Below are 13,729 nucleotides of genomic sequence, written 5' to 3'. Positions count from 1 at the left end.
AGAATTCCAAAAGGAGAATGTAATTAACCAATCTGTAGTGCATAGAAGGCAAAAACAAACCAAATGAAGGAAACAAAAAGAGGTGTTTATTAGAGAATAACAGTACATGGAATCTATTAGGAGCAGTGATACCTAGCTTAGCATAGTTTATTAAATAATTAGCACTGCATGCAACTAACATTATTTAAGTGAACTATCATCCAAGATCAATAGAATCCATGCAAAGCGCATTACATCCATTAACATCTTGAAACAAAATATTCATGCAATTTTCTATGCCATTTTCCAGACTGCATTACCTTTGAGACCTAGTAGGCACAATATGCTTTTCCATTTTGCAAGTAACAAGTTGCAAGGAGCTGCAAATTGATCTGCAATAAATAAACCCATCACAAAAGCATAAGTGAAAGTAAAAAAACATGGGTTAAAAATCTTCCAATTAAAACTTGAACCAAAAGAATTGGATCAGCATGATGAGTTATGGTAGGGTGAATTATTTGTAGAGCTAAAACAATTCCACAAATTCCTCAAAATAGAAATCACATACACACAGCTTTAATAATTACATAGGACACCTAAAAGAACCAAAGTGTCAATCAAATAAGTGTAGATTAAGAGCTATAACATTCACTACATTCCAGTTGGAAAAATAACGATGTTATATTTGCTTCTATATCAATGAGAAGATTGTTGTTTACTATAGAAAAATAACATTCACTATAGAAAAGATTGTTGTTTATATTTGCTTCTGTATCAATGAGGTTTGCCAAATGCAAATTTAACATTCACTGTTCTTTCACCTAACCTTCCTTCAGGATCTGATCCAATAACATTGAAATATCTGTCAACACAGAGAGATTAGATCGTGCTCTAAGCAGGCTAGCCAGTCTTAAATTATCATCAGAGAATGAGACCTTAAGATCATGACTGCCATGTCTGATCTCTTTGTGAAGTCCAAAATAATATCCTCCGCTATCTTTTTGGCCTTCCCATATGGGTTGATAGGATGTTGTATCGCACATGGCGTGATAAACATAACCAAGTTCATGAGTGCGACAATATTAGTAAATATTGGAAAAAGAAATTCTTCGAGAAAGTAGGCATGGTTTCTCACCTGAGGAGTTACTTCTGTAATAGGCATTTTTTCTAGTTCCCCATAAGTTGCACATGTACTTGAGTAAATAAGAGTTTTAACACCATGTGCTGCCATGGCTTCCAGAATTACCAAAGTATTTGATGTGATATTATGATAGTACCTATGGGCAGGCATAACGATGTGCTTGATGCAATGGACTATGCACCAGAGCAGTGTAACCGCTGATGAAGTGATACATTGTTTGCGGTAAAGTAAGTTTGCTAACTGGTGGAAGCACGCCAAAAGCATCACATGCCAAGAGGATGACATTCTTAGGGTGCGAACCAACACACGATATCTTCGCATTAGGAATATACTCAATTGGATATGAAGCTCGAGTGTTCTCTGCAACATCAACAATTCCATTGAACCAGATTCCCTTTCACACAATACCAATTCACTCAAGAAGTTTATTCATCTTGTTAATCACCTGTAATAGAGTTATCAGAGTAGTCTACTTCCCTAGTGTGTTCATGGAAAACGATGTTTTCCAACACTGCAAGAAATTTGCAAACATTAGGACAAAAAAATATGAATGGTTTCAGTTCAAAGTGCATGTCGAGTTTGATAGGGCACTTGCCGGTTCGAAATTTGATGGCATTCCAAATGTCAGGTTCCTTCTCCTTTGTTAGGCCGATACATTTTGCGTAGCAACCTCCTTCAATGTTTGAAATACCATTTTCACTCCAGCAATGCTCATCATCGCCAATAAGAAGCCTGTTGTGGTATGTAGACAGAGTAGTTTTCCCTGTGCCTAAAACAACAAAGCAAAAGTCATAAGAACAAAGAAGCCATATGGCGAAAACACTGTAGTGTAACATAATTCTACACATTTTGTAACGACCCGCCTTCTACTACTAGGCTGTAAGGCCGATCGCTACAGTTATGCTGTGCTAAATGACTAATGCGGAAAAAAAACTGGATTGATTAAAATTTTGCTAAACTATTATCTTTAAAATCTAATTTGAATGTTCTAGGTGTACCTAGGAGTTGTACACATGCTAGGGGAGACAATCTATGCCTCTCGGATGTCCTGCTAGCTGTAATCAGGCATTTCAATCGGTCCGTGGATCGATTGGGGCTGTCGGATCGATCCTGTGATCGATCTAGCTTGTTACTGACACGAAACCTGACTTTGGATCGGTCGGCTGACCGATCCATAAGCTGTTGCCGTTGTACGCAGCTGGATCGGTCTACCGACCGATCCAAGAGTGCACTGATCGGTCGGCTGACCGATCCAATGGCCCACTGATCGGTCGGCAGACCGATCAACAAGCTTTGGTACCCTCTGTTCGAGAAGGCCAACTTTCTGTTCACGACTGGATCGGATACCAACTTTCTGTTTGCATCTGGATCGGTCGGCTGACAGATCCAGTGGCACAGCCCAGACTCTGATCGGTCTGTAGACCGATCAGAGTTCTGATTTCGCTCCTGGAACTCTGATTTCAACACTTGTTCGTGCTAAAACATCACACAACAATTATAGAATGCATGTAAAACGTTCTAATATCTATTAACTAGCATTCTAACATGATATAGTGCAAAGCTTATTAATTCATAGCATTTAAAACCACTAGAACTGCATAAAAGTATCTTAAAACAAAAACTAAGTTCTTAATCTGCTAAACTCCCTAAGGATCTTTTATTCCAGTTCCTGCCACACACACCATCCTTTGCATTGTCCTCCAGCTCCCTCTGCTAGTCCATCTTTCCTTTACCTTTATCTGCAGTATAAGGAAAAATAGTATCTGTAAGCTTAAAGCTTAGTAAGAAACCATCTACCTCACAAAAACATGCAACGATGCAAATATGATTTTAAATCATGCTGTTTAAAACATATGCTGGATATACTGAATAAACTAGCATGGCATGGCATATAAGCATACAATCATGGCATATCTAAACCTGAACATAAAAACATGTATAACAACTGCACATAAAGTTATCATGCATATTCACAGGGAAAAACTAAACTGGAGCATGATACTGAACTGAAACTGAACTGCGCTAAAACTGATCTTAAACTATAATCACTAGATTAGATTAAGAGTTTGAAAGCTAATATCATAATAAGTGAAAATAGTAATCATGTTGTTTGGGCCCGGCAACTGTACTTGCTGTGCGCGCATCCCTAACTAGACCCGGGTTTGCAAGTCCCGAATTTAGTAGGGTTAACTAGGTTATCTAAACCTAGGGACGACTGTGGGAGTCCAACCCAATGGATATCTGATCCAGTACAGTGCCACTGAAAATAAAATACTGAATATAGCTAACTGTTTTAACTTGCTGTTTCTAGGTTATCTGAACCTAGAGCTAGGTTATCTGAACCTAGAGGCGACTGTGGGAGCCCACCCATTGGACCGTAGTCCCATAAACTGAACTAAACTAATGTGCTATTTTAAATGCTCCTAATGCATTTAACTGAGCTATTAAACATAACTGAGGTGGTATTTAGCTACACTAACATTTTACCGAACACTTGGTGTGCTCCAACTCTCTCCTCTAATAGGGAGATCACCTCTAGGCACCCGACAACGTCTAGAATCTCCAACTAAAGGAGACCAACGTGTCCAGCCCGTCTAGAGGTGCTCAACTAGATCCCTAATCCTCAAGGAGGGTTTAAACACACCCTATGTGCCGAAAAACCTGCATATAGCTAAAACTAATGCGTAGAAAACCAAACGGAGCTATTATACTGCAGGTGAGGGGTTTCTTATCTCTTTTGCTAATTTTCTTACGGTTCCTTTCGCTAGAAATTCCGATGGAGACGATCTTCTCGCGTCTAAGCGTACCCTTCGCGAAGGAGAGCGTCCTCGTGTCGGAGTTATCGCCGGAAGGTGCTCCTAGGGCCCTAAGGGTGGAACCTTAGGCTCCTTGGTGGTTGGCGCCGAGAGAGGAAGGAGAAAAGGAGGGGGCGGCGTGAATGGTCTCGGTGAAAGGGATTTGCCGAACCAACATAAAAATAACCCAACTCCATCTTAGGTTTATTATTTATATTAAGTGGTTTAATGAACCCAACTCTAATATAAATATATTTGGTTCTCCTTTCTTTCAGCACGGCCCTGCTGGGTTCACCGGTTACTAAATTTATCCGTAAACCATAGGTCTCGGGTTCGATTCCCGCCTAAGCTATTTTACGGTTCCAATTATTTTTGCTACTTCCGCTACTCGGAAAATTTCCGGAAAAATATCTAAAAATTCCAGAAAAATCATAGAATAATTCTAATGCAAGTTTGAGAATTTTCGGGCGTTACAATCCCCCATACCTTATAAAAAGTTCGTCCCCGAACTTAAAACAATTCTAGGTACTTCTGTCTCATGCTGGCCTCTGTCTCCCAAGTCGCCTCTGCTGCTGTGTGATTTTGCCAGCTGACTTTGACTAATGGTACTTCCTTGTTCCGTAATTTCTTTACTGCTCGGTCTATTATCTGAATAGGCCGACTGTCATAGCTGAGATTATCACGGACCTGTACCAACTGGGGCTCAATCACCTGGGTGGCGTCTGGAATATGCTTCTTCAGCATGGAGACATGAAATACGTTGTGGACAGCTGACATCTCCTGAGGTAGCTCTAGCTCATATGCCACCTTGCCCACTCTCTTCGTGATAAGGTATGGTCCCACATATCTGGGAGCTAGCTTGCCCTTCTTCCCAAAACGCATGACTCCCTTCATGGGAGCTACTCTGAGGAAAACTGTATCCCCAACTGAAAACTCTAGGGGTCTGCGTCGTGTATCAGCATAGCTCTTCTGACGGCTCTGTGCTGTCTCTATCCTCTGGCGAATCTGCTGTATGGCTGCTGTGGTATCTGTTACTAGATCTGTCTGACGCTCTAGTTCCTTCTGTTCACCACTCTTATACCAGCAGATTGGAGATCTACACCTCCGTCCATAGAGAGCCTCATAAGGTGCCATGCCGATAGTGGCCTGATAGCTGTTGTTGTATGCAAACTCTGCTAAGCTCAGATATTTGCACCAACTTCCCTTGAAGTCTAGGGCACACGCTCGGAGCATATCTTCGAGTACCTGGTTTACTCGCTCTGTCTGACCATCTGTCTGCGGATGGAATGCTGTGCTGAACTTTAACTTCGTGCCCAATGCTGACTGTACACACTCCCAGAAGTGTGATGTAAATCTGCTGTCTCTGTCTGAAATAATGGTACGTGGGACTCCATGAAGTCTGACGATCTCCTGGAGATACAACTGAGCTAGCTTCTCCATGGAGTAGGATATCTTGATAGCTAAAAAGTGGGCTGATTTAGTCAACCTGTCGACTATTACCCAGATGGCGTCAAAACCATTCGTGGTTCTGGGCAGTCCCACTATGAAATCCATAGAGATATCCTCCCACTTCCATTCTGGAATCTGTATAGGCTGCAGAACTCCTCCTGGTCGCTGATGTTCTGCCTTGACCCTCTGACAGGTGAGGCAGATGCTAACATATCTGGCGATGTCTCGCTTCATCCCGGGCCACCAAAAACATTTCTTCAGGTCTTGATACATTTTGGTGGAACCTGGATGCATCGCATAGGGAGTTCTGTGAGCCTCATCTAAAATCTGTCTCCGTAGCTCCTCCTGATCTGGAACACAGAGTCTGTCACCAAAATACAACACCCCTCTATCGGACACTCTGAATTCTCTACTTTCCGATTCTGTTAGTCCTTGCTTGATTTTCTGAATTTCAGGGTCCTGATCCTGAGCTAACTGAATATCACCAAGCAAGGTAGACTCTAAGGTCATAGTAGAGAGCTGTTCAACGATGAGTTCGAGACCGAAATCTACGATCTCCTTCTGTAGGGGCGGTGACATGACTGTAAGAGATAATAAGGTAGCACTGGATTTTCTGCTAAGGGCGTCTGCTACCTTATTGGCTTTCCCTGGATGGTAGAGGATGTCTATATCGTAGTCTTTGACCAGCTCAAGCCATCTGCGCTGTCGCATGTTCAGATCCTTCTGAGTGAAGAAGTACTTCAGACTCTGATGGTCTGTATATACTCTGCACTGAGCTCCATATAAGTAATGTCTCCAAATTTTGAGAGCGAACACTACTGCTGCAAGCTCAAGGTCATGAGTAGGGTAATTCTTCTCATAATCCTTGAGTTGTCTGGAGGCATAGGCGATCACCTTGCCGTTTTGCATCAGTACTGCTCCTAGTCCCAACTTAGAGGCATCACTATAGATGTCAAAGCTGCTGGTGTTGTCTGGTAGAGCCAAAATGGGAGCACTGGTCAATCTCCTTTTTAGCTCGCTGAAGCTGTCCTCACAGTCCTCTGTCCACTAAAATTTCCTGTTCTTCCTGGTAAGAGCTGTCAGTGGGGAGGCTATCCTGGAGAAGTCCTCTACAAACTTTCTGTAATATCCTGCTAATCCCAGAAAGCTCCTGATTTCTTTGGCGTTCTTAGGTCTCTTCCAGTTACTTACTGCTTCTATCTTACTGGGATCTACCATAATACCATCCTTTGAGATGATGTGACCCAGGAAGGACACCTGATCTAACCAAAATTCACATTTCGTGAACTTGGCGTATAGCTGGTTCTGCTGAAGTGTCTGTAGTACTGTCTTTAGGTGCTCTGCATGTTCTTCCTGAGTTCCTGAGTAGATAAGAATGTCATCGATAAACATAATAACAAACTTATCTAAATACTCCCTGAATACTCTGTTCATGAGATCCATGAATGTAGCTAGAGCATTGGTCACGCCAAAGGGCATGACTACGAACTCGTAGTGTCCGTATCTGGTTCTGAATGCTATCTTCGGTATATCACCCTCCTTAACTCTGACTTGGTGATATCCTGATCTGAGGTCAATCTTAGAGAACACTGCCGCTCCCTTTAACTGGTCGAACAGATCATCTATTCTGGGGAGAGGATACCTGTTCTTGATCGTGACCTGATTCAGTGCTCTGTAGTCTATGCATAGCCGCATGCTTCCATCCTTCTTCTTCACGAACAGTACAGGCGCTCCCCATGGTGAGTGACTAGGGCGTATGAAGCCCTTGTCAAGCAGCTCCTGTAGTTGCTCCTGAAGTTCCTTCAGTTCTGCTGGAGCCATGCGATATGGTGCTTTGGAGATAGGATTTGTACCGGAAATGAGCTCTATCTCAAAGTTAATCTCCCTGTCTGGTGCTAAGCCTGGTAGCTCTTCAGGGAAGACTGCTGGGTAGTCACATACGACTCGAACCTCTGCTAGCTGTTGGTTCTTGTCCTGGCTGGCGTTGACCACGTGTGCTAGAAATCCTGTACATCCTGAATCCAGTAGCTTCTGTGCTTTCATAGCTGAGAGGAACTTCTTGGCCTTTCTCTTTGGTTCTCCGCTGTATTCAAATTGCACTGCCGCCTCAGGTTGGAAGATGACTTTCTGTTTACGACACTCTATGGTAGCACCGTATTTGATCAGAAAGTCCATTCCAAAGATAGCGTCATAGTCGGTCATTTCTAGCACTATCAGATCACAAAAGAGCTCTCTGTCTGCTATAATGACCGGCACTGCTCTGAGCCAATGCGTGGATGCCATGATCTCTCCTGAAGGTAGTGCTTTCAAAAACTGACCACTGAGTACCTCTGAGGGTATTTCTAATTTTTCGGAGAACACCCTGGCTATATATGAATGGGTTGCCCCAGTATCAAATAGAACAGTAGCACTATACTGAAAAATGCTAATCTGACCTGTGACAACTGTCGAGGCATTGGCTACGTCCTCTCTGGTGAGTGAGTAGATCCTCACATTCGCCATAGCTGGAGGGGCTTCTAATCTGCCCTGGCTGATAAGTGGACCTTCTAGAGCGGCCTGCTATAACCGAGCTGGCTGGCCTGCATACTGAATCTGCTGTGGCTGAGGAAGACCGGTCTTGTTCGGGCACTGCTTGGCCATGTGCCCTTCTTGTCCACATTCAAAGCATCCTCGTGTGCCCTTGCGACAAACCCCTGGGTGGAATTTCCCGCAAGTAGCACACTTTGGATAACTGGGTCGCTTGCTAGATGGTCCTCCTTTTGGGTCACTTCTTGATTTGCGCTTGCTGTTGGAGTTCCCTTTCCAGTTAGAGCTGTGGCCTTGCTGTTTTTGAGTGTGAGAGTTTCCTTGGCCTTTGGACTCTAAGGAGGCCTGCTTCTGCTGCTTTATGCTGTTCTGGTAATGCTCTGTGGTCAAGGCACTGCTCACTAACTCCTCTGTGGTTTGTGGCCTATGTATGCCACCAGTCACGTTCACTGCTATCTCTGGCCTCAGCATCTTGAGCATCAACCGGATCCGTTCCTTCTCTGTGCTGACTAGCTCTGGGCATAGACGAGCCAACCTGTTGAATTTCTTCACGGCTTCCTTAACTGAAAGGTTGCCCTGACGAAACTCAGTGAACTCGTCGTAGTGGCGGTTGGTAACCCGTATGTGAAAGAACTCCTCAAAGAATTCCTTCTCGAAGTCAGCCCATGACATCTGGTTCACTGGGCGCTTCGTTCTGATTCTTTCCCACCACATGCGTGCGTCTCCTGTCAGGCAGAAGGAGGCACACTTCACCTTCTCGTGTTCTGGCCAGTCCAGAAGCTCCATCGTGCTCTCCAGTGTTTTGAACCAGGCTTGTGCATCCCATGGTTCACTAGTGCCTGAGAAGTTCTCTGGCTTGACTCGCTGCCACTGGATCAGATAGGCTTCCTTTCTTGGCTCAGCTACTGGGACTGCTGGTGCTGGTACTGGTGCTGGCGCTGGCGCTGTAGGCTGGGCTGGTGGAACCTCTAAGACTTCTGGAGTCGTCAGGTTCAGAATTGAGCCACTAATGCTGTAAGATCTGGAGGAGGCACTGAACTGCCTGCCTCTTGCTGGGGCTCAGTAGCTAGTGCCCTTCTAGCTGGGCGTCCTCGTGCCATTTCTAAAGACATAGAGAACATAACATAACTAAAGTAATTACAGTTATATAACTACTGATATCATGTTTAAAAGCTATCACACACTAACAAGCAGTAGGCATATAAACATGAACTGTAACTAGAAAGCCAGAACAATAAAGAGAGTAAAGGCATTCTTACTTGGAAGCTGCAGGTACAATGCTGATGTGTGTGTAGGAAGTATGGAACACTGCTCTGATACCACTCTGTAACGACCCGCCTTCTACTACTAGGCTGTAAGGCCGATCGCTACAGTTATGCTGTGCTAAATGACTAATGCGGAAAAAAAACTGGATTGATTAAAATTTTGCTAAACTATTATCTTTAAAATCTAATTTGAATGTTCTAGGTGTACCTAGGAGTTGTACACATGCTAGGGGAGACAATCTATGCCTCTCGGATGTCCTGCTAGCTGTAATCAGGTATTTCAATCGGTCCGTGGATCGATTGGGGCTGTCGGATCGATCCTGTGATCGATCTAGCTTGTTACTGACACGAAACCTGACTTTGGATCGGTCGGCTGACCGATCCATAAGTGTCTGTATGCTGCTGGATCGGTCTACCGACCGATCCAAGAGTGCATCGATCGGTCGTGCCGACCGATCCAATGGCTCACCGATCGGTCGGCTGACCGATCAACAAGCTTCTGTACTCACTGTTCGCATCTGGATCGGTCGGCTGACCGATCCACAACAGACACTAACCGATCCGGTGGCACAGCCCAGACTCTGATCGGTCTGTAGACCGATCAGAGTTCTGATTTCGCTCCTGGAACTCTGATTTCAACACTTGTTCGTGCTAAAACATCACACAACAATTATAGAATGCATGTAAAACGTTCTAATATCTATTAACTAGCATTCTAACATGATATAGTGCAAAGCTTATTAATTCATAGCATTTAAAACCACTAGAACTGCATAAAAGTATCTTAAAACAAAAACTAAGTTCTTAATCTGCTAAACTCCCTAAGGATCTTTTATTCCAGTTCCTGCCACACACACCATCCTTTGCATTGTCCTCCAGCTCCCTCTGCTAGTCCATCTTTCCTTTACCTTTATCTGCAGTATAAGGAAAAATAGTATCTGTAAGCTTAAAGCTTAGTAAGAAACCATCTACCTCACAAAAACATGCAACGATGCAAATATGATTTTAAATCATGCTGTTTAAAACATATGCTGGATATACTGAATAAACTAGCATGACATGGCATATAAGCATACAATCATGGCATATCTAAACCTGAACATAAAAACATGTATAACAACTGCACATAAAGTTATCATGCATATTCACAGGGAAAAACTAAACTGGAGCATGATACTGAACTGAAACTGAACTGCGCTAAAACTGATCTTAAACTATAATCACTAGATTAGATTAAGAGTTTGAAAGCTAATATCATAATAAGTGAAAATAGTAATCATGCTGTTTGGGCCCGTCAACTGTACTTGCTATGCGCACATCCCTAACTAGACCCGGGTTTGCAAGTCCCGAATTTAGTAGGGTTAACTAGGTTATCTAAACCTAGGGACGACTGTGGGAGTCTAACCCATGGATATCTGATACAGTACAGTGCCACTGAAAATAAAATACTGAATATAGCTAACTATTTTAACTTGCTGTTTCTAGGTTATCTGAACCTAGAGCTAGGTTATCTGAACCTAGAGGCGACTGTGGGAGCCCACCCATTGGACCGTAGTCCCATAAACTGAACTAAACTAATGTGCTGTTTTAAATGCTCCTAATGCATTTAACTGAGCTATTAAACATAACTGAGGTGGTATTTAGTTACACTAACATTTTACCGAACACTTGGTGTGCTCCAACTCTCTCCTCTAATAGGGAGATCACCTCTAGGCACCCGACAACGTCTAGAATCTCCAACTAGAGGAGACCAACGTGTCCGGCCCGTCTAGAGGTGCTCAACTAGATCCCTAATCCTCGAGGAGGGTTTAAACACACCCTATGTGCCGAAAAACCTGCATATAGCTAAAACTAATGCGTAGAAAACCAAACGGAGCTATTATACTGCAGGTGAGGGGTTTCTTACCTCTTTTGCTAATTTTCTTACGGTTCCTTTCGCTAGAAATTCCGGTGGAGACGACTCCTCGATGATCTTCTCGCGTCTAAGCGTACCCTTCGCGAAGGAGAGCGTCCTCGTGTCGGAGTTATCGCCGGAAGGTGCTCCTAGGGCCCTAAGGGTGGAACCTTAGGCTCCTTGGTGGTTGGCGCCGAGAGAGGAAGGAGAAAAGGAGGGGGCGGCGTGAATGGTCTCGGTGAAAGGGATTTGCCGAACCAACATAAAAATAACCCAACTCCATCTTAGGTTTATTATTTATATTAAGTGGTTTAATGAACCCAACTCTAATATAAATATATTTGGTTCTCCTTTCTTTCAGCACGGCCCTGCTGGGTTCACCAGTTACTAAACTTATCCGTAAACCATAGGTCTTGGGTTCGATTCCCGCCTAAGCTATTTTACGGTTCCAATTATTTTTGCTACTTCCGCTACTCGGAAAATTTCCGGAAAAATATCTAAAAATTTCAGAAAAATCATAGAATAATTCTAATGCAAGTTTGAGAATTTTCGGGTGTTACACATTTACACATGGAATGCTTCTAGTTAAGTTGCAAAGGGCAGTATAGTAACCATGCAATGGGCAGGTGATGCGCCAAAATCTCGTCCGACCAACACTTACCTGATAGTCCAAAGAAGAGGGCAACATCACCATCTTTGCCCATATTGTTGCTAGAGTGCAGGGAGAGAATGTTTCTTTTAGGCATTAGATAGTGCATCACACCGAACAAACCCTTCTTCATCTCCTCGGCATACTGTGTGCCAAGGATGACCATTTCTTTCCTATCAAGATTAAGATCAATGCTGGTGGAGGTAGTCATGTAGTGTGTGTATCAATTACATGGAAACTGGCCAACATTATAAATTGTGAAGTCCGGAGTACTGAAATCCTCCAGTTCTTCAGGCGTAGTACGGATGCACATGCGATCCTTCCAATTATTTCATGCGAAAGAGAGTTTTTCTTCTTCTAGTTTACATGTTTTGGATATCTGAATCCTCTAGATATGCAGAATTATGCCAAGTGTAGAAGTTGATCTACGAATTGTATTTACATATGAAATTTAACAGTCATTTGGGTTCATAGAAGCCAATACTCTTGCATGGATGATTAGATATTTCAACTTATTTGGGTATCTTTTTTCCCTAGACCAGAAAATTAAGGAAACTTTATTTACATCTAAAATTCTAGTGTTTCCAACCTGCTTGATTATAAATTGTTAATGAAGCCTAAATAACTAAATAAAAGCATTTTGAAAAGCAAAAAAAAAGAACTCTTCACAAACAGTAGACTTATACAAGCATTTGATACAATCAGAGAATTTATAGTGTAAAACAATTGTAATAAACAAAAGAGTATAAAGTCGGAATTCAACATATCTAAATTAAATACCTAAAATAGAATGATCTTACCAGGTAAATCTTTCTCTAGAAGCTTCCACTCAAGCTGAATCCTTTTTGCCCAATTTTTTGAAGGCTGTCAATAAAAAGAGATTAGGAAATTATCATCATTCGTTGCCACATCCCTGCCCTACTGCCAGGCTATACTTCTGTATCAATCTCATCTCCATTATTTATGCAATCGATCATATAACACCGACCGTGGTGGGTAGATTCAGATAACCATATCAATGGAAATTATCATCCCTAAGAGTGATGGCACTTACCTTAATTTCCTGACAAGACGGAACACCATCGAGATGCTCTCGGATGCTGAAATAGTGATCCAAGTGTTCTTTAACAGTATCAAATTTCTTAAATGATTTATACTTCACATCGATCTCATCTTCAACAATGATCTTCTTGTTCTTTTTTGGCTCTTCGGCAGCAGGAGGATTCTTCAACCGAGGTTCAAGTGCTTCAAGGATTCTTGTTCTCAAGAATTGTTTCCTTTTAGGTTTATAAAAATCGACAAGGAATTTGGATGTTTCCCCCTTTTTTTATTATTGAGAAAGAGATATTTGTTTGGAGATTAAATATTGACCTGATGGATTGGAGCTGGAGCTTCTGGCGCTCCTCCTCTGAGATGGTGGCGAAGGCAGCGTTGCCCTGCTGCGCGCCGTCCTTAATGGGGGTGATCGACGCCGACCTCTTCTTCTGCAGGGAGTGCAGTTCGTCGATGGTCTTCGCCTTCATTGGCGGCGCGCTGTCGTCGTGGCAGATCCCGTTCTCCGATTTCTCCCTCCCGTGCGTCTGGATCTTCAGCAGCCCATTGGAGAACGCTGCCGCTCACCAGGAAATAAGAAGGAGCACAACGTCGTATGAGGAGAGGGAAAGATAAATGGCTTAGGTTTGGGAACGCGAAAACACGGCGCCGAAAAGAAAACAGTGAGGGAAAGGAAAACAGTGAAGGGGGGAAATCACCAAATTCAATTACAACGGTTTTTTCAAAACTGTTGTCGTAGCCGCTAAAAACGCGGATAAAGACAACGGTTTATAAAACCGTTGTAAAAAGTGTTGTCGTTTTAAAAAAAAGTCGCTCAATGACAATAGTTTTGCTAAAACCGTTGTCTTTTATATTTAATGGGGAGTTCAAAGACAACGGTTTTGGCAAAAACCGTTGTCTTTGAGCAAATACGCAACACTTTCTCTTAAAACTGTTGTCGTAGGGGTGTTGTCGTTTGCAGTTTTTGTTGTAGTGTAG

At 42.9% G+C, this 13,729-nt stretch overlaps 1 protein-coding gene and 1 pseudogene across 1 annotated transcript; both read right to left on the bottom strand.

Annotated features, from left to right (window-relative positions):
• Positions 1 to 753: 753 nt before the first annotated feature.
• LOC121972330 (putative UDP-arabinose 4-epimerase 2) lies at positions 754 to 1,253 on the bottom strand. The gene is made up of 3 exons (XM_042524011.1): positions 1,115 to 1,253; positions 915 to 1,009; positions 754 to 841 (listed from the first exon to the last, which is right to left on the bottom strand). The coding sequence occupies exons 1-3, from the start codon at positions 1,208 to 1,210 to the stop codon at positions 754 to 756; spliced, it is 279 nt and encodes a 92-aa protein (XP_042379945.1). The 5' UTR covers positions 1,211 to 1,253.
• A 3-nt stretch (positions 1,254 to 1,256) lies between these two features.
• Positions 1,257 to 12,011, bottom strand: LOC121972329 (annotated as a pseudogene).
• Positions 12,012 to 13,729: the final 1,718 nt, after the last annotated feature.

Source organism: Zingiber officinale, chromosome 4A (genome assembly GCF_018446385.1).
Source record: "Zingiber officinale cultivar Zhangliang chromosome 4A, Zo_v1.1, whole genome shotgun sequence".
In the NCBI taxonomy this organism is placed as follows: Eukaryota; Viridiplantae; Streptophyta; class Magnoliopsida; order Zingiberales; family Zingiberaceae; genus Zingiber; species Zingiber officinale.
This window is presented reverse-complemented; position numbering and strand designations above follow the sequence as displayed.

What these genes read in the sequence shown, in the direction of transcription:
- LOC121972330 (XM_042524011.1), bottom strand. Translation starts at nt 1,210, where the DNA reads ATGGCAGCACATGGTGTTAAAACTCTTATTTACTCAAGTACATGTGCA. An exon ending in TTACAGAAGTAACTCCTCAG is followed by an intron (nt 1,010 to 1,114) that starts GTGAGAAACCAT and finishes TGTGCGATACAA; the next exon opens with CATCCTATCAACCCATATGG. An exon ending in ATGGCAGTCATGATCTTAAG is followed by an intron (nt 842 to 914) that starts GTCTCATTCTCT and finishes CTGTGTTGACAG; the next exon opens with ATATTTCAATGTTATTGGAT.